This window comes from Vitis vinifera, chromosome 5 (assembly GCF_030704535.1).
Source record: "Vitis vinifera cultivar Pinot Noir 40024 chromosome 5, ASM3070453v1".
In the NCBI taxonomy this organism is placed as follows: Eukaryota; Viridiplantae; Streptophyta; class Magnoliopsida; order Vitales; family Vitaceae; genus Vitis; species Vitis vinifera.
Window position 1 is genome coordinate 945,639 of NC_081809.1, and position 20,095 is coordinate 965,733.

A 20,095-nucleotide genomic window follows, 5' to 3' on the forward strand; every position below is an offset into this window, starting at 1 on the left:
AGGATTGAAATATCGGTAAACACGGATATATCGGTACTTGGATTTTACGGATATATCGGAAATATCGGAGAAATATCGGTGGATATTTTTCATCAAATATCGGTGAGACAAAAATTATCCAAAATTGATGGGAATGCTTAAAAAAAGCCAAAGAATGATAAAATAAGCAAGAATATGCATGTTAAAGTTATTTTATAAGTGTAATTGACATAAATATGGTCAAAGAAAAAAATATCGGTAAATAGTTTACGATACTTGGATTTTAAGAATAAAAAATATGAAATTTGGAATTGTACACTTAGAAAGTTAGAATTGAGTTAAGAAATATTTGATTTCATTAAATGAAAACAATTTACACATAAACATAATACATATGACATTGCAATGATCCTTAATACCAAAATGAAGATCGATGTGGTTCCATCATATTGTTATTGTTAGATGAAGGGAGCCCATCTTGTTGAAGACAATATTCATACCAGGACATGGAGTTTCGATAGTATTGATTGTATGTACGAACATGCCATGCATAAATTTCTTGAGTCCTACCAACAACTTGTCCATGGATAGGAAATCCAGGGTTTTCCCATGTGCTCGTTTGAAATCCTTGTTGTTGCAGCTGATGTGGAAGGTAGTATGGCATTTGTGTGGAAGAAGGATAGTTATACCTTTCATACTCTTCATCAGTGGAACTTGAAAGATTTTGAGGAGGCTGACCATAACTCATTGCATAAGGGGCATAAATGTTGGCTTCGTTTGATGAATCACTGAATTGAGTCTCTACACTCATCGACTCAAAACTGGCCGACAATGAGTCCTCGTTGTATGGCATCATCCTTCGTTGTCTTCCTCTATATGGCTTTCCAATGGCTCCAACACCTGGACCGGCTCTTCTAGAGCCGTGGTCTTCATCTTGAGTACAATGTGTGAAATCATCTTCACAAGTAAATGCCAATGGTTGTCCACTTTGTTGTTGTTGTCTAACATCCCCTTCATCATTTCCAGGGTCGCTACCATCATTGGTCCCCTCTCCTCTTGAACCATCATAACCGGAAGCGGAAGTACCAGTAGCACTAGGTCTACTACTATGTTCAACACTCGTGGAGTCAAAAGAAGGTCGAGAAGTGACTGCCGGCTGAGAAATTCCTTGTTGAAATGAATCTCTCGTGTCTTGGCTGAAACTATCAGTATGAACTTCTTCGGATAACACTCGATCAACATCAACACCTGCTTCTCGGACATGTGCGGCAATTCGTGGGTCGGGATTTCCATCTTCATCATCTAGATGAAGAGGTCTAACCCATTGAAACAATTGGTTATCTTCTTCTTCACCAACCTCAGTTGCAATGTCAAGTAAATCGAGGTAATCTTTCTCTGCAACTTTGTCTTGTTCTGCTTCCATGTCACGTATCTTTAGTTTCATGTTATAATAACAGAAAACTAATTGTTGGAGCATCGGGTAAGCAAGCCGATTTCTTTGTTTTGTATGAATTAAGGCAAACGTGCTCCAATTTTTCTCACAAGCTGAAGATGATGCAGTTTGCGATAAAACCTTGATGGCCAACCTTCTTAATGTAGGAGCGTGATGTCCATACATGAACCACCATTCAGCTACAACCAAATAAATGATATCAATACTTATATTGGAAAGTTACAATAATATGCTAATGAAATGAATTATTATTTCACAAATAATACTCACCGGGAACCATTTCTGACCTCGAAGCAATCGCTGCTCGATCACCGAATCCTCTTTTTGCATCTCGGAATAGTATAATCTACATATTAAATAATTGAAAGTGAAAAAGTTGAGTAAATGAAATTCAATTATTTAATTTATATTATAACTCTAATAATTTACCTCATTTCCAAATTGACTAAGACCTTCTGATGTAGGATCTAATTTCGCAAAGACTTCATGAACAACTTGAAGTAGATCAGGATCAGTACCAACTCCACGTTTATATTGAAATCTTGGATTAAGAAAGAATGCTACAATAGTAAAGTAGAAATGTAAAATTAGAATGTTATGAAAGAAACATATTAAATACCAATAAATTTCAAAGATGAATAATACTTACCTGCTGCATGAAGAGGATGTTTAAGAGTTCTATCCCAACGATCTGCAATTATTTCTAACACCCATTCTTTAGCATTAAGTCGAATGAGGTTCTCTTTCATAACTCGAATCAATTCGTACACAAATGGCATTGTAGGAACAACTTCTGAATCGACAATGCGAAGAACTGTGTATAGCGCCTCATATATTGACACTAACTTTCCCACTCTTTCCCAGTACGCATGGTCAAACATAAGTGATTCAACCTCTTTGCCGATTAATGTGCGACTTAAGTTGCGTTGTGCCCATTCATCACTGATAAACACTTTCTTCAAGTTTGCTTTCTTTTTCAAAAGACTGTCAAGGGCTATATAATTGGTTGCAAATCTTGTTGCTCCAGGACGAACTATGTCTCCACCACACACCTTCCGCATCTGTGCAAGCAACCAACTATGGTTATAAATGAAGTTGGTTATCTTTCGAGCCTTTGTAATCAGATCTGCAACACTCGTCCTTTTACCGATGTCTTCGAACATTAAGTCGATGCAATGTGCTGCACACGGAGTCCAATAAAGATTGTATTTCTTCATTAACAACTTCCCCGCCTTCACGAATGCCGACCCATTATCTGTAACTATTTGGACCACATTTTGTTTGCCAACTTCCTTGATCACATCCTTCAACAAACCATATATGTATTTGTTGTCCTTTATATTATTTGATGCATCAACGGATTTGAGGAAGATTGTGCTACCTTTTGAATATACCATGAAATTAATTATGCTTAATTTCGTGGGCCCAGTCCATCCGTCAGACATAATCGTGCATCCATAAGTCTTCCACTTTTCTCTTTGAATATTGACATAAGCTTCCATGTCTTTGTACTCCATATCCAAATACTTGTGTTTGATTTCATAAGGAGACGGCGGTTCTATACCCATACCTACCATCCATATATAATTAAAACATATAAGAACATTTGTGTCAATCATACTATATAAATAGTAATGATATTGTTCAAATAAATACAACTTTTAAAATTATAGTAATTACCTGCTTGTTGTGCACCAACAATCATGTTCTTGAAGTGGTGAGAGTCTGCTTTACTTGGCGGAACACTCTCATATATGAAGAACTTACTGATCAAACGTCCCATGGTTTCCTTGATGGCACCACCTTTGAAAAGATTTTTCACAGTTTTCTGTCTTGCTGCTGAAGATTTGTACAACGAGGGTGCATCAGGCAGTGATGCATCTGAATATCGAACACTTTGCGATTTTCGCATTTGCCTTGTTGTTGGATTGGTTGGATGTGAAGACTCGCCTATTATAATTATTAAAATTAAACATATATGTTAATTTAATATTATTGATAAAGTTGATAAGAAACAGTAATAATTCAAATTAATATTATACCTGTTTTTCTTTTGCCTTTTATAAAATGTTCTTGTTGTTGTCGATTCCATTCAGCAGCTTTTGATGCTCGAACCGCCTCTCTATAAGCATGTCGCTCATCAGGGTGCATGTCAGCCGGATACATATACACATCATCATCTCCATCATCATCATCATCACCACCACCACCACCACCATCACCACCACCATCACCACCAAGGTTCTCCTCATCGTCCTCATCAATTAAATGCCTATGTCTTCTTCCCATTGTGTCTCGCAGTTCTGCTCGAATCTCTTCTATATCAACAGCTTTCTTCGCTTTTGCCTTATTTCTTTGCTCTATAAGTCGTCTTATTTCTTGTTTCACTTCTGGAGGCACGTTAGGACACTTTTTTGTATTTGAATTAGGGTCTGTATGTGATAGGTGAAATTTAAAACGAGTAATCTCACCACTCTTTATTGCCAACCCACAGTAATTGCATATTGTTCCATTTTTGTTCCCTTCCATAGGTGTACAATATTTCCAACAAGGATCTCGACCCATGGTACCGCTTTCACTAGCCATTTTCTAAAATTGAATTATGAAACTAATATTAAATTTAAAATTATTAAAGATAAAACATGTAAGAAATTTAATATGCATGAAATTGATAAGAACTAATAAAAATTGAAATTAAAATTGAATTATGCATATATGAAATAGATAAACATTACAATAAAATTTTGATAAGAATTAAATTAAATTAAAATAAATTAAATTTGCATATTCATGAAATTGATAAGAATCATTACTAATAAAAATTAAAATTGAATTATGCATATATGAAATAGATAAACATTACAATTACATTTCCATATGAATTAGAAAATATCAATTAAACTATATATAACAAATAAAATTGAATTATGCATAATAAAATAAATTTTATGAAAGGTAAGACATACCTTAATTAGCCTTTGACTTGGAGTTAATCCCCTTCACCACCAAATTTTCAAAATAAAAAATTTTTGCTAGATCATATAAGAATTTTGATGTATGAAATGAAATGGAATGTGGGTATTTATAGGAATTTTTTTGGTCAAACTAGCCGTTGGATGGTCAAACTAGCCGTTATAAATTAATTTTAACCGTTGGATCAAAATTTGGTTCAAATTTCACCATTAGATCTTCATATAACCGTTGGAAACACTCCATAGCCCTTGGATAAAGTCAAGATTGATTTTCCACCATTGGATCACAAATCTGACCGTTGGAGGCCTTTACATACACGGGTGAAATCTAGGCCATCAGATCCTCAAAAATTCAAAATTGGCCGTCAGATCAAAAGCAGGGAATCTTCAAAAAAATCGCCGATTTTTTCAAAAAATCGCCGATTTATCGCGATTTTATCGGCAAAAAATCGCCGATTTTACCGATTAATCGCCGATTTTTTGCTGTCCTCTGCCTTCTTCGCCGCGCGTGGCTCCACTCGCCGATGTTTCGCCGATTTTTCGGTCCTCCACCGATATTTCGCCGATATTTCGCCGATATATCGGCGATTTTGCCGATTTTTGGCCGATTTTTCCGTCGATCGATAATCGGTGCCGATTATCGTTTCGATGCCGCCCGATAACCGATATTTCTCCGAAATATCGGCGACATTTTCCGATTTTTCAATCCATGGTACCAAGGCTTCAAGCTTCAACTTTAGCTTAGTAGTCACAATCTCGCTACGTAGTCCATGTTCGAATGTTTCCTAATGGACATTATTTGGTTGTAATTAAGTCATCCTCTCTCAACGATGAAGAGCCAACCACCAGAATGTTGAAGTAGCTGTGGGATCAGCCAGAAGAGCCCCAAGTGTAGCCCTTTAAAATAATAATTAATAACGACAAAAATAATAAGGCCTCTTACACGTAAAAATATTTTTCAAAATTATTTAGGGAATAAACGTTTTATAAATAAAAATAGAGCATTAACTCAAGTATCTGTAGGAGACATTGGAAAACAGACTCAACAAAACAAAGACGCTAAGTAATAAAGAAAACCTTCGGGCCCAACAGTCCTGGAGAAAAACTCAAGTCCATTGGAATTTTGTTTCTTCTTCTAAGTGTTGATGGATATTGATGTTCTGTCCTCTTGCAAAGAGATGCACGGTTTCTTGAAACTCGCTAATAGAATCAAATTTCTTCAAAATTTTATACCCAGAGAGTTGAGAAGAGAAGCTTAAACTGTAACTGGTTCACTTACGGGACTAGGAACATGAGCATGAACCTGCACCAGAAAATAAAAAGATTAGAAAGCAGGTAACTTTTGTCATTTACAAATGAATTTGAGTATCTTTGCTTAAGAAACAAATGCTGCGCAAGGCATAGGAAATTAATTCTTTTTCATGTAACATCATAAGGGAAAACCATGGTTAGGATATGACATGGTTGATAGGGGCATCATTAAAATGTACAAAGCCCACGATTTACAAGATATGGATGATCATAGCCAGGCCTATTGCAACTCGGATGTTCTCCAAGTCTGGCTTCTCATTGCTTTTACATTTAGCATGGAGAAACAAGGAGATTACTGCAGCCACACTCAATCGGCTGTTAGCAGTAAATATTGTAAGTTTACCTTAGCTGATTTAAAGAGTTCATCCAGCACTTCTGACAAGGTTGGATGCGCATGAACAGCAAATTTTATGTCCTGTAAGGTGTCCAAAAAAGAAATGTCAAAATACTCATCATAACAAGCTACCGGTTCCACCCTCACTTTCAAGAAGAAACCAAGAGATGATTGAGTTTGACATCACATTCTCAATAGATTAACCACTTCTAAGGTTGGACTGAGCAGACTATCTAACAAATTGTGTCTGACAAGGGGGATAGCAGATTGCAGGATGTAGACAATAAGTTCAAAGAATTTATTAATTCTAGCAATTGCTATATATTAGATCTAGCAGTCCAAGTATCTAGACATGTTAAGAACTCGTTTGGTAGTGATTCTAGGAAACGCTTTTAATATTTCTAATACTTGAAAATTTTTATCATTCAAGTGTTAGAATTGCTATAAACGTTTTCTAGAATCACTCTCAAATGCACTCTAAATTTTGCTTTGCACAGAAAAACATACCTGAATACGTGTGCCTAGTGCTATAGCATTGGATGCTTCATGGATAAGGTCTGCAGCATGCAACCCAAAGATGTGCACTCCAAGAATCTCTCCATTGTCAGGTCTGTATATCAACTGGATGAAAATAGACAGAAGAATTGGCAAATGGCAGAAGTAGAAAGACTAAGAGCTTATTTGGGAGTAATTTTAAAATGGGCTAAAAGCACTTTCTAATGCTTGGAAGCATTTTCTTACAGAAAACACTATCAAAGTATTTTCATTTTTAGTTTATATCCAAATACTCAGCAATTCTCTTTAAAAGTGTTTCCAATGGAAGCTTCACAGATAAAAGCATTTTAACTAGAATAACTCCCAGACAGACTCTAAATTGAGACGATTACAATAAAGGTTGAAGAATCAGATTGCTTTTACATGGATGAGAATGCAAAAATGATATATACCCGATTACAACAATAACAAAAGAGTAAACAGAAACTAACAGAGAACTTTGCACTTGGTTAGACTTTTTATTTTACATAAAACATTTTTTAAGGAAGCCAAAGACAGGAAAGTTCAATAGCATGAACTTCTCTTTGTGATGATAACCAACCATAGCAAGAGAAGAAGAGGAAGATGAACAGGAAAATGAGCAAAACAAAACACAAAGAAGCTCCATGAATGTGCTACATATAAGCTACATGAAATTATTTATTAAGAGCTGATGATACAGAAAGGTGAATTCTAATATAATGGCGACAGTGATGTTGGGAGAGGACTGGGATTTCCATAACATTTCAGATAACATCTCATAAAGAAAATCAATTATTACCATTCAGATTATGCGGAGTCAACACAGAAGTGTTGGAAGAGAAGGGTTAAGAAATATTACCTTAGCAAGTCCCTCTCCTTCATTTTCTGCTAGGGCCTTTGTGTTAGCCTTAAAGCTTGTCTTTGCAACACTTACTTCAAATCCCTCCTTTTCAGCTTTCTCCCTTGCTTGAGGCTGTGAATTTTTATATTCAGTTAAAAACAGAGTTTAGAGAACCCACAGAGTAGAACTAGCTGCCAGAGCATCAATTTGCATGCAGGAAACAAACCTATTCCACCAAGAACTAATCTCATATTAACATTGTGGCATATAATTGGATGATTTAAATTTACCTCAGTCAATCCAACCATACTGATTTCTGGATGAGTGAAACAAGCTGCTGGGATGCTCAAATGATTGAGCACATGATCCTTTCCGGTAACTTGCTCAACAACTGCATCACAAGAGCCAAGCAAAAAATGAAGATGGTTTAAGTAGCATTTTTAAAGGTAAAACAGCAAAATATGAGGTAGTTACCACTAACCTGAAATTCCTTGTGCACTTGCTGCATGAGCAAGCATCATTTTACCATTTGCATCACCTATGCAATACAAGTGAGGAACCTAATAAAAAAAGTTCCATGTCAGTAACAATCGGCTAAGCCACACAAAAAGTGTGCTTGTAAGAGAATTATAACAGACCAGATTTCCATCAGCATCAATTACTCGCATACGCTCATCAACAGGAATAAAACCACGTTGTGTTACTACACTGATCTGTAGGAAAACAATTCCACATCCAAAAATCCTTTTGTTAATGAAGATCTCTATATTTTGTCAAATATATTAATTAAATTGATATACTAGAAGACATACATTCTCCAAGCCAAGACCATTTGTGAATGGAGCCCTTCCAGTTGCAATTAATGCTGCATCTACCTATAAGGAAACAAAGTTGATGTGAATACCATGACAGGACAAACTACTATTCAAAAAAGAAAATAAAGAAGAACCTCCTTGATCACATGCAAAGACTTCCCAGAGGCGCAAAGGTATGGATCCAGAAAACTAACTTCAATCATACTAGAAAGGCAAAAGCTTAATGTGAAAGTTTCATCAACTTCTCCCAGAGGCATCCCTGAGTGCATTTGAAAACTTAGAAAACTAACTTCAATCACGGTAGAAAGGCAAGAATCCAATGTGAAAGTTTGAATCATTTTAAGGCATCCTGAATACATTCTGAAAGTTGACACATGTCTTAAACTTAGAGTAGCTCAATTTGATCATTCATTGACTTGTAGAAAGAATGGAAGCTATGAAATGGTTGGAAATTTACCTTTTTGATGGCTGAAATATGTTAAAAGTAAAACACAGATTTCTTTCAACTAGTTCACAATGTAGAGTATGCATTCGTGTTTTTCAGAGAATACAACTTTTCAAATAAGTGTATAAGACCTTTTTATCCTTCCAATCTTTTAAAGTTTGAAAAAGTAGACATGAATTCGTTGGTATTAAACATTAAAGAAGCACTTAGACCTATTTGTTCTCTCTATTCTATCTAAAGCAAAGATCAAGCTAGAACTTGAAAGTAAAGATGTATAAATGCTTCTCGACCCAAGATTTCACCGATTTCACACAACAAAATTACCTCCAATGCATCTTTTGGTTCCTTCGTTTTAGCATCAATAAGCTCAATCCTGACTGGTTTTCCATCCTTGGCTGGAGTGATCTATGAAAAAAAACACCAGCAAGGACAAATAAGCCACTGAGAAATCCCCATCCAGGAAAAATACAAAAATAAACAAAAAAACTACCTTAGATGCAAATACTCCAGTGTGATAGTCAATTTTCCGTGGATTTATTAGAACTCTTTGGGCCAACTTCCCAATCTCAGGATCAAATCCAGGCATAAGCTGATCAAGAGCTTCAATAAAAGTTACCTGTGGAATATCATTATGGTCAACTTGATTTACATTAAAATGAAATTCTAAGTGTAAGTTGTTCCATTATGAGAAAAGAGAACAAAGATGACAATAACTACTTGCACTGATCAACGGAGGATGCTAGAAGAAAATACAGCTTAAAGTTGTCTTTCCCCAGGGAAAAGGACATAAAGAATAAAACTCAAGAAACAGTATCAAATGGACAACATGTATGTATTTGTAAGTAGATTTAATACGAGAAAGACAAACAGATCCTGTACAGCTACTAGTAGGAATAGCAGAGATGGTACAATGGAACTTCAACTGTAATTTCTCCTAAAACTAAAAAGCAGCATAGCTAGTCAAGGTTTGTATGGTTTACACAATAACCTGTTTTATTTATGTAATGTGTACCAGAAAAAGGAACTGCCTTTGTTTATTTTACGACTTTTCCATACACTTGGATTTTATGTATGGCAAATAGAGCATTGGAATATACATAATATTTCTTATAACCACTCCTTGGAAAAGTTCAGCTAAATATAAGCCTGAAACCATGATTTTATGTTATTTTTCATCTTTTCCAAAAGGGAAAAACCATCATCAGCCAATGCTAATATACGTATACCTTCTAAAGAAAACATGAGCAAGCAAAAATATTGAAACCAAAGCACGACAATCACTAATTTTTCAAGTGCTGATGTTCTGGTAGAACCATGGAGACTGGAGAGATAATCCTTGCAATAGGTAAGTCGTAAAATCATGGATGAAAAAATGATATGCAAGTCATATGAATCAACCATAGAATAATGCAATCACATAACTATAGGATAACAGGATGAGGCACACGATATAAGAGGGAAAAGCAGGGGAAGGAGCATTTGTCCTTTGATTTTAGCACCAGATCTAAGCTGTAACTCACTATTGATTGAAATTTCTCATTTATATAAATTTAAACTGTAATCGCAATGACTATAAAGAAGATGCTACCTCACTTCCAAGTGCTGTATACACATCACTGAATTCAAGACCAATATAACCACTTCCTACAATGGCTATCCAATCAGGAACAGACTCCAGTTTGAGCGCATGATCGCTGGTAATAACAGTCTTCCCTGCAAGTCATTATCTGGTGATTAGAAATCTTTGAACACAAAAACCAAAAGATTGACAAATTCATATTATAGATTTTGCAGATAACTGGAATACAAGGAATTTCACCCATTACATGTGTGATAAATCATGCCTGGAAACTCATACACATAAACAAGTTTTCCCCACATTTTATGGTCCACAGGGCTGCTCATTAACTCGTTAAACTTAGATATCCAGATTATCTTCTATTGCATGAGTTAATAGTTCTCATCCAAATCTGAATTTGGAGATTGAATCAGGAATAACTTAGCCGATATTTCTATATTTTATTCAAAGTCTTCATTCAAAGACATGTGCAACCACATACTTAGCTCTCCCAAAATGCTATGTAGGACTACAGTCTCAGTTTCCTGTACCAGGTCATTCTTTGGAACACCTGCATCTGTTCTTGTATATAGCTATAAACTATTTCCTAATGCGAACTGTCCCATCATACAGAATGCATTTCCAATAAGAATAGGAAACAGGAAGCAGATTTCAAGAGATGCTGCACTGCATCTCATAAAGTAAGTGTGCCTCTAGCATGAAAAATTCATTTGATTACAGAACTTAGTTAAATTTCATAATGGTAAAATGGGGATGAGCAGGAAAGGATGCTTACCATCAACTTCAATCCCTTTTGGGACAAAAGGAACAGAACCAGTAGCAATGATTATATTTTTTGCAGTTATTACATTCTCAGAGAAGCCAACCTTTCCATATTTCACCTTTTGAGGGCCCTGAATAAATTCATAAATGAAATTATTGATAATAAATATCATTAGGACTTTTGTAACCATGAGATTGGTTATTAAAGCATAGGACAGGCTCAAGTAAACCATCCATTTTTCCATGAAGTTCAAAACTGTCATAAACCAGGCTTTAATTTGAATTGCTTGAAAGATCTTGTCTTTGTCAGCATGGACAACTTACCAAAATTGTTCCAACGCCTGTTAATATGTCCACACCCAATGCTTTCATTGAATTAGTCAAATTATTACGAATTTTAGAAGCAAGGTTATTGGCATGGTCAGCCACTCCTTGTCTGTCATACCCTGCAGCTGAAACCTGAGTTTCAAGAGATCAGAACAATGAGTCAAATAGGGTTGGAATATTGATAGCATGCAAAGGGGGAAATTCTGAAAAAGGTTGCATCAAGTTATAAGCAGTGCAGCCCAACTAAAAGGGTTGATCTGCAAATAAAATAACACAAGAGTAGAAAATTTTACGAAAAAATAGAAGGCTGAAAAACATGCTTGCTAGCTAAGTTAGATCAAACTTAAATACTTTGTTTGCACTATAAACACATCTCAGCCACACAGAGAAACCAATGATGTGATCTTGCAAGGAAGCATTACCAGAGAAATACTAAAGAGAGCCATCAAAATATTTTGAATTTGGAATCTTTGGATACTTTCTAATAATCATGCACTGCTACAGGATGCTATATAAGCACTTCAATATTGTAGTGTCAAACATATATTTTAAAATTTTTGTTACTATGTACATGGTATATAGCAATCCCAATCAGGGCAGCTACCATTCTATTTAAAACATCGATTCTGCTACTGCATTTAAGACATGAAGACATGAAGGCATCGAGTATTAATTATCAGTGCCAGGCACACCCATTGCTGCATAAAGACAAACTTGCAGCACTCAGTATAAAACAATAGCACAATGATGTTATATTTCGGAATTTGTTGTCTGTGTTAAGTTTATGCTTCAAAAACTTGATGAACTGTGATTATTCTATTACCTGCAAACCCAAAGCCTTCAAGTGATGCTCACTCTGAAGTTCCCGCATTCGACCACTTACAGCCAGAAGAGCTTTAGAAGGAACACAACCTCTGTTTACACATGTTCCACCCACCACATCTCCCTCAATGATGGCAGTTTTCAGACCCTGTCAATAATTATTTTTAAAATTATTCCACCCTTAATGACTTGAATATCAATAAACACACACGCACACGCACACACACAACTAATTAACTTTTTACAATGCATGATACCGAACAAGGGCCCATCCAGGGAATTTAGAGACACCGAAAAGGGGGGAAATTGAATGGTTAAAAAAAATAAAAATGGGAAAGAAAGAAAGAAAGAAAGCATTCATTCAAAAGATTAATCACTGAGTCAAAATACAATTTTGTAATGACATCATTAGAGAGGAATCAACTGAGTACTAATACTCATAGCCTGAAAATACCTATTTCCAGATCCATGGATAATAGAACAGCTTTAATGTGTTTATTGAGTTGCTACATGAATCAGTTATATCAACTTTAATCTGTTTATTGGTGTTAATGAGTTTATATCAGCACCAATCTGAGGGACAAGAACAAGTAAGCATTTTAACTAAAATCACTTAGACCATCTGCTAATAAGCATGCAGAAATAATGCTCAAAGCAGCATAATTGATGGATGAAGTTTAATTTCACCTAAACCAGAACACAGAAATCTCCAAGACAGCTAGAAATAATTTATACTGAGGTTAACTTCCCTTGGAAGTGAACAAACATTGAGTTAAAAAATATAAATAGGGAATTACAATCAAAAGCAAATACACTCAGTTGAAAACCAACTACTGAACAAGAATGGTTTAAATCACTGATTGAACACAAACTAACGAAAGAATCTTCAAATTCACTTAAATCAATGATTGATTATGAAACTAACAACAAATTTTCCATTTGAATAACCTTTTCACAGCTAACAATCTACTTAATCAATGATTGAATATGAGCTAAAAAAAGTTCTGATTCAAATGCGTTTTCAGAAAAAATAAATAAATAAATCAGCAGAATCAATGATTGAGAATGAACTAGCGACAAAATTGACATTCAGATGACGTTTTCACAGCTAAACTCAGTTAAGCCAATAGAAAAATCAATGAATGAGTTAAACTGACATTAAAACTCTCATTCAAATGACGTTAGCATGCCTGATTCAGATGAATCAATGATTGACTTAAACTAACAACAAAATTGTTTCCAAACCACGCCTCCATAACTGATTGCAGCTAAATTGAAGTTTACTGAATCGATTTAATTAAATAAATAAATAAATAAAAATAGGCTGCACCTTCTCGACGGCATGCAGAGCAGCTCCATGGCCACCAACGCCAGCTCCGATAATAACCAAATCGTAGTCGAACGCCTTCGGAGCACTTCCATTGTCTGATACCGAAGCTGAAACCTTCTTGAAGCGTCCTCGACTGGAGACGATGACTCGACAAGAATCATTTCGTTTCGGAGACGAAAACCCTAAGGCTTCTCTTCTGAGGCCACAGAAGCGGAGATTGAGAGGACTAGGTGGAGCGGCGCAGGAGAGCTCGGAGGAGTGGCCTGATCTGGGAATGGCTGTGGAGGAGGAGAAGGAGAGAGAGAGCGAAGAGTGCATTGTGGATTGAAGATAGAGAGAAATGAGATACAGAGACGCCGGGTGAAAGAGATCTGAGGAGATTTGAAGTTGCCTTCGAGTATTTGGTTTTGGAGTTATGAGGAGGTTGGGGGTGGAGGCTTTGATGAGTGCGGGCGGAGATATCAAAGTGTGGGCGGATAAACCACCTTACTGACACCTTTCACGTTTCGCTTTCTTGTTAGGGTCGAGTTAATGGACTGGGTGTTGGATGAGACTTGAAGAGCCCACGCGCCTACAAAGGGTGACGATGGGCAATCCTCGTAGTGTGGAGGCCCGTTTCGATTGTCTCATGGACCTGTTAGCTAATGTTAAGTTGTAAAGAAAAAGAAAATTAATGAAAAGGAGAAAGTAAAAAAACATTGATATATATATTTTAAAATATTATATTTCAAATGATCAAAGTACTATTATCTTCTAGGTAGTAATATGGTAATTATATTTGATTTATAATAAAAATAAAATAATAAACATGTTTATGATTCAATATTTGAAATTTATAACTAAAATTATTATATTATATTCTCAAATATAAAAACAATATAAAATGATTTATATATTAGTATTATTTTATATATATTTGTTTAGTTTTTTATGATCTATAAATTTAATTTTTTAATCAAAATTATTTGTTTTTACAAAATGAGTAATATAGAATTAAAAAAATAAATAAAACATATTTGTGATATCTCATATCAATAAATAAAATAAAAAAAGTTTATAGTATCATATATATATATATATATTGGGCTCTTCTCATTTTTATAAACTCATATTAAAGTTATGAATACATATTAAACTTAATACAAATAATATGTACATGGGATAAGAGTATGTTGTTATATAATAGAATCAAAGTCAATTATTAAACTCAGTATGATGCTGAGTTTAAACGTCGTGAAAATTTATCGAGCCTAAAAGATATACAATTTACATGGAAGAGACCATAAAGGGTGGTTCGGTTGAATGGCTTTATAATCCCATGGGATGGAACACTCCGAAACAATATCCATATAAGAATAATTAAGTCGTTACATAATATTATTAGAAATAATACTTAACCCTAGCACAACTCCACAAGAGGCATCACGTAAGACGCAATGAGAACATCGTGTCCATCCACATGGGGTGATCATGACACTACATAAGTAATGAACTATTCGTAATTATGTAAATACATTTTAAATAAGTAAAAACCCATAATAATCAATATATGCACGAAAATGATTATATAATTATAAATAATATCATAGCCATACAACAATTTATTGAAGATGAAACAATAGGTACTCATGTCTATAAAATGAAAGTATATCAATAAGGTTAGGAAATTCGAGCAACGATGAAAAGTGTCACAATTTTTAATTTTTTAACTTGCTTATAATTTTATATTTATATTTTTTTTTTATAGGGAGTTTTCCCATTACTATATATAAAGTGTTTTACAAAAAAATAAAAAAAATTATAAAAATAGGTTTATCCCTATATAGAATATTTGGGAACTGGCTGAAAACGTAGATAGATGTTTTGATTAAAATGGTTAATATTTTTAGGTATAATTGGGACGTTTGGGATTTAAGAGTTTTTTAATGGTTATAATTATTAAATTTAAGTGTAGTGAATTAATTTCCTTTTGTTAAATATTGTATTTTCTCTTGTATTTTTTTTTTGGCTCATTTATTTAAATAGAAAATTGAGTATTTACAATATTAAGGCAAAATGAACTATCCACATGCGGTGCATCTAAACAAAGGTACGAATGTACAGTGAGAGGCACCATCTAGACACACTCCACCTATTACATTACCACCATAAAGCCCTACCACATCATATTATAATAAATATGAATTGATCACCATGATCATTATCTTAACAAAAGGTTCCTTGCCAGCTCTCATCGGTATAGGAATGAAGCATAATACGCATGTAATGGACTTTTTGCAAGACTTAAGAATCTCGCCTCGAGAATATATATATATATATATATATAAAATAAGTCAATGTTGCATGCAAAGTGAACGTTCACTCCCTATATATTTGATAGAGGTTGATTTTAGTATTATAAAATTTGTTACGACCAACATTTCATTTCATTTAATAGTCTTTCTTTGAACTTTAAACATTATTTTAGTCATTAATAAATTAATCTGAATAAAAAAAGTATTTAACCAACCAAAAATAAATACACTCAATGACCACTTTAGTACAAGAATCATAACAAATACTTACAATTCATCTCAATGTTCACTCATCCAATCCACTCGCAATAACTAGACTACGGGTAGTTGTAAAATAAGTCCTCTCATAAGAAATCATACCTAGTTATAAAAAATAAAATCCCCGACCCCCATTTGATTTTATTATAAAGAATTGAAAAATAAAATCAAATATAATTCAAATTAATTAAAAATGAATGCATTTTAAAATTATTTAATATTTACCTATGAGATGAAAAATAAATAACATATATATATATATATATATATATATATATATATATATATATATATATAAATAATTTATTCACATTAAATTTATTTTTATTTTTATTTTCTTATCATTTTCCTTCTAATAATTATTTCAAAAAAAACAAGTTATTTTTTAGAACAAATTTATGCAATTTCGAGTTTTTTTTTGTATGTTTTGGACAATTATTGAAAATATAAAAAATACTATAAATATTTTTAATAATAATAAAAATATGAAAAATACTTTAAAACTTTTTATACTATGTATAAAATCTAATGTACTTCATAAAAATTAAATTAAGAAAATTATTTATTTTTCATATCTAAGATCCCAAATTCTTGAAATAATATAAAGAATTATTTCCAATAAGTCTTCTCAAAATATGTTCCATATGTTTTCAATTGTTTTCAGTGAAATTGAAGCTGAATCATCATAAATGTCACCACCCATGGGACTGTTTTTGTCTTTGTCCGCCTTGGCTTCAGCATCATTGACATACTCTTTTGGCTTCCTCGCTGTGTTCTTTTCCCGAGAAATGATGGTTGGTAAACAAAATTCCGGAGAAGGAACTTTCTGAGCTTTACATCAGGCACGGACTCGGTCTTGGCGGTTACAAATAAGGCCATTGAGTCGGTGGCCGTATCTGCCTTTTCTTGCATTGATAATGGCCACTGATTCTGGGTGTTTTATTTTATGTCGCTGCATGTATCTACACAAATTAAGTTATAATTATGTCACGTGTTGGAATTATGAATTTTAGGAAAAAAGAAAAAAAATATTAGATAGTACATTAACCTCGAACCTTAGGTTATGTTGGTTCCCGCAAATGCAAGGAACAGAAATTAGAAAAGAAAAGCAGGAAATTTTGAAAAAATGAAAAAAAAATTAATATATATATATATATATATATATATATATATATAATCATTTTAATAATTTTAATATTTTTGTATATTTTTTCAAAAAATTTTCATATATTTAACTCTTCTATATAAAAATTAATGAATTAAAAAATATTTAAATTTTTTAATAATTTTAATTATATTTAACTTTATTCTGTATTTTTTTTATAAATAATTAAATATAAGAAAATTATTTTTTTAAGATTCAACAAAAAAAATGTTTTAAAAAAATTATTTTCTCATATTTCATTTTATTATGAGAAATATGATAGAAAATCAAATATAATTTAAATTTATGTATTTTAAAATTGTTTTATCTTTATATAGGAAAATAAGTGAAATAAATTTGTAAAAACTTATAAAAATAATTTATTGACTTTCAGTTTATTTTTTATTTGTATTCATTTTTTCTAACATTCTATTTTTCCTCTCTATTTTTTTCCCTGGTATTTTCCCTCAAGCTTTTTGAAAACCGAACATAGTCTTAGGTGGTGTTTATTTATTTGGTTTTTTAAGGAAAACAGTTTTGTTTTCAGAATTATAAATTTTTTATTAAATAGAAAAAACCAAAATAGGCATTTTTTTTTCTAAATATAAAAAATAATATATTGGTTATTTTACTTTTTAACACTTAATATAAATAAAATACTACAAAAACAAAAACTTAATATTTAATATTATTAAGTATTAAGGTTATATTTAGAATTAAGTAAAAAAACAAATACCACTTTAATGTTTTTCTTATTTCTTTGATACTTTTCAGGAACTAACCCGAGCTAAGTCTAAGCATATGTGATAATCCTCCAATATATCACTTTTTAAAACAAATTTCAAATCATAATTTCTTCTAATACTGTTGTGATTTAAATTCATATAAATATGAAAAAAGTTATACCATTACTATGTTTTAATTTGAATGAAGCACTATTAAAATGTTTTCATTTTATTATTATTTGTAAGAAAGTATATCAATAGACAATATTCGCAAGGTTAATCCAAATTCTTAAAAGCTCCTAAAGTCAATCCAAATTTATTAATTATCCATTGTTATCATTAGTTCTTATTCTTATCTTTAATGATAGGCAGATGATAAAAGACTAAAAGTACACCATACACAGAATTTATTCTACGAAGGCGTTGACGGCTAAGAAATACATTTGGTCCGTGGCATATTCTTGTTTTTTTATTTATTTTTTATTTTTATTCTTTCCTACTGATTTCTACGAACAACAAAATTCAGGTCATTCTATCTAGTTGATACATAGTATGGAACCCAAATTTTACAAATTAAAATGAAAATTAAGCATTTATTTGGCTGTAATTATCGTAAAGATACTTTTTAAGTAAAAATAATTATGTGTCGACTAAGAAATCAGTTTAAGTAATTCTTTAAATTTTTAATAAGGATTTTTCTTTCTTGATAAAAGTATTATTAAATATTAAAATAAAATTAATTCGTACAAATAATTAGATTTAAAATACGATTTGATAATAATTTTATGAAATATTTATAGTTTTTTAATATTTAAAAATTTTTAATTTTCAAATATTATAAATATTAAAAACACTTTATAAAATTACTAATAAAAATACTTTTAAAGTAGGTTTGATAATGATTCAATAAAGTGTTTATAACATTTTATAATTTTTTATTTTTAAAATATTAAAATAATTATAAATATTTTATAAAATTACATTCAAACACACTCTTATAATGCATGAGAAACGATTTTAAAATGATTAGAAGTTTGAAGTCTTGCTTTAAAGAAATTATATATTTGAGAAACATCTAAATTTTATTTTTAAAATCTAAAAATTCCTGATTTATGAATATTCATTTAGTGAGTTTTATTTTTTAATACACATTTTCATAAATAACACATCACTAAGAGCCCAGTTCATATTGGTTTTTAATTAAGACCATGTTTAGTCTATTGAGAATACCAAGGAAATAAAAAAAATATTCAGTATACAAAAATTAAATATAATTAAAATTAATTAAAATTTTATTTAATTAAAATCGATTTTAATTAGCATATAATTTTTTTTTTTTTTTTATCTTTCCATTTTTTCTCTTTATTTTTTTCCCTACCATTTTCTCTTAAAATTATGGGACCAAACATATCCTAAAAACTTTTCTTAAAAATTATTTTTTGAATAATTACCTATAAATGATCAATCGGTGGTCACTTCATGTGATTCTTTAAAGTTTTAAAAAATATTTTTAAAAGTTTTTTAAACGTGTCATTTTAATAAGAAAGTGCTTACAATTACCTCAAATTTACTTCTAGACTGATTCTAAAAATGATATTCAAACCTTTCATTTTATTTTTATTTTTTTAATGTTCAAATACCAATCAATTATGCTTAAAAATGTTTTTGATCAAAGCAATAGATACAAAATGTGATTAAATAAAGATAAATAAGGAAAATACAATATCAACCCAAACATAGGAGAAACATTTGGAGTTTAATACTTATATTATTTGAACAAAACTATTATTAACACGTTGGAAGATAAAATAATTCAAATAAAAAAACTTATTTTATCAAAGAAAAATATTTAGTACGGAATATCACAAGTGTTAAATTGGTGGAAATGAGAATAAATGTCTAGTATTATCTTACAATTTGAAAAACAATAAATGACAAGGCTTTTATATCATAGCTTGCAACTTTCTTTTTTAAATAAGAAGTGTTTATAAATCCTTTAATGTGAAATTGTTTTCTAATTAATTAAATAGAGTCTATTTATAATTTTAAATTTATTATATTAAAAAATAACAATAAAATAATTTTTTAATATCAATTTCATTTATGAGAATTAGATGATGTTTGTTTTTTGATTAAGTAAAAAACAAAATATTTGAGTTTTTATATTTAATTAAAAGTAACCCGTTAA

The 20,095-nt window shown here is 31.8% G+C and overlaps 2 protein-coding genes across 3 annotated transcripts; both read right to left on the reverse strand.

Moving 5' to 3' along the window:
- Positions 1 to 5,248, reverse strand: LOC109122582 (uncharacterized). 2 transcript variants are annotated; one of them, XM_059736704.1, is made up of 7 exons: positions 4,399 to 5,248; positions 3,475 to 4,021; positions 3,113 to 3,382; positions 2,082 to 3,002; positions 1,862 to 1,992; positions 1,703 to 1,778; positions 1 to 1,611 (listed from the first exon to the last, which is right to left on the reverse strand). In XM_059736704.1, exons 2-7 carry the CDS (start codon positions 4,016 to 4,018, stop codon positions 392 to 394), a joined length of 3,162 nt encoding a protein of 1,053 aa, XP_059592687.1. In that variant the 5' UTR covers positions 4,019 to 4,021; positions 4,399 to 5,248; the 3' UTR covers positions 1 to 391. The 2 variants fall into 2 exon arrangements, with proteins under 2 accessions (XP_059592687.1, XP_059592688.1); XM_059736705.1 differs by lacking the exon at positions 4,399 to 5,248 and having other exon boundaries at positions 3,475 to 4,193.
- A 95-nt stretch (positions 5,249 to 5,343) lies between these two features.
- LOC100246616 (dihydrolipoyl dehydrogenase 2, chloroplastic) lies at positions 5,344 to 14,026 on the reverse strand. Its single transcript, XM_002276817.5, has 15 exons — positions 13,487 to 14,026; positions 12,158 to 12,304; positions 11,332 to 11,466; positions 11,021 to 11,138; positions 10,255 to 10,379; positions 9,157 to 9,282; positions 8,991 to 9,071; positions 8,219 to 8,281; positions 8,045 to 8,119; positions 7,888 to 7,966; positions 7,697 to 7,797; positions 7,425 to 7,538; positions 6,557 to 6,670; positions 6,059 to 6,130; positions 5,344 to 5,707 (listed from the first exon to the last, which is right to left on the reverse strand). The coding sequence occupies exons 1-15, from the start codon at positions 13,802 to 13,804 to the stop codon at positions 5,660 to 5,662; spliced, it is 1,716 nt and encodes a 571-aa protein (XP_002276853.1). The 5' UTR covers positions 13,805 to 14,026; the 3' UTR covers positions 5,344 to 5,659.
- Positions 14,027 to 20,095: the final 6,069 nt, after the last annotated feature.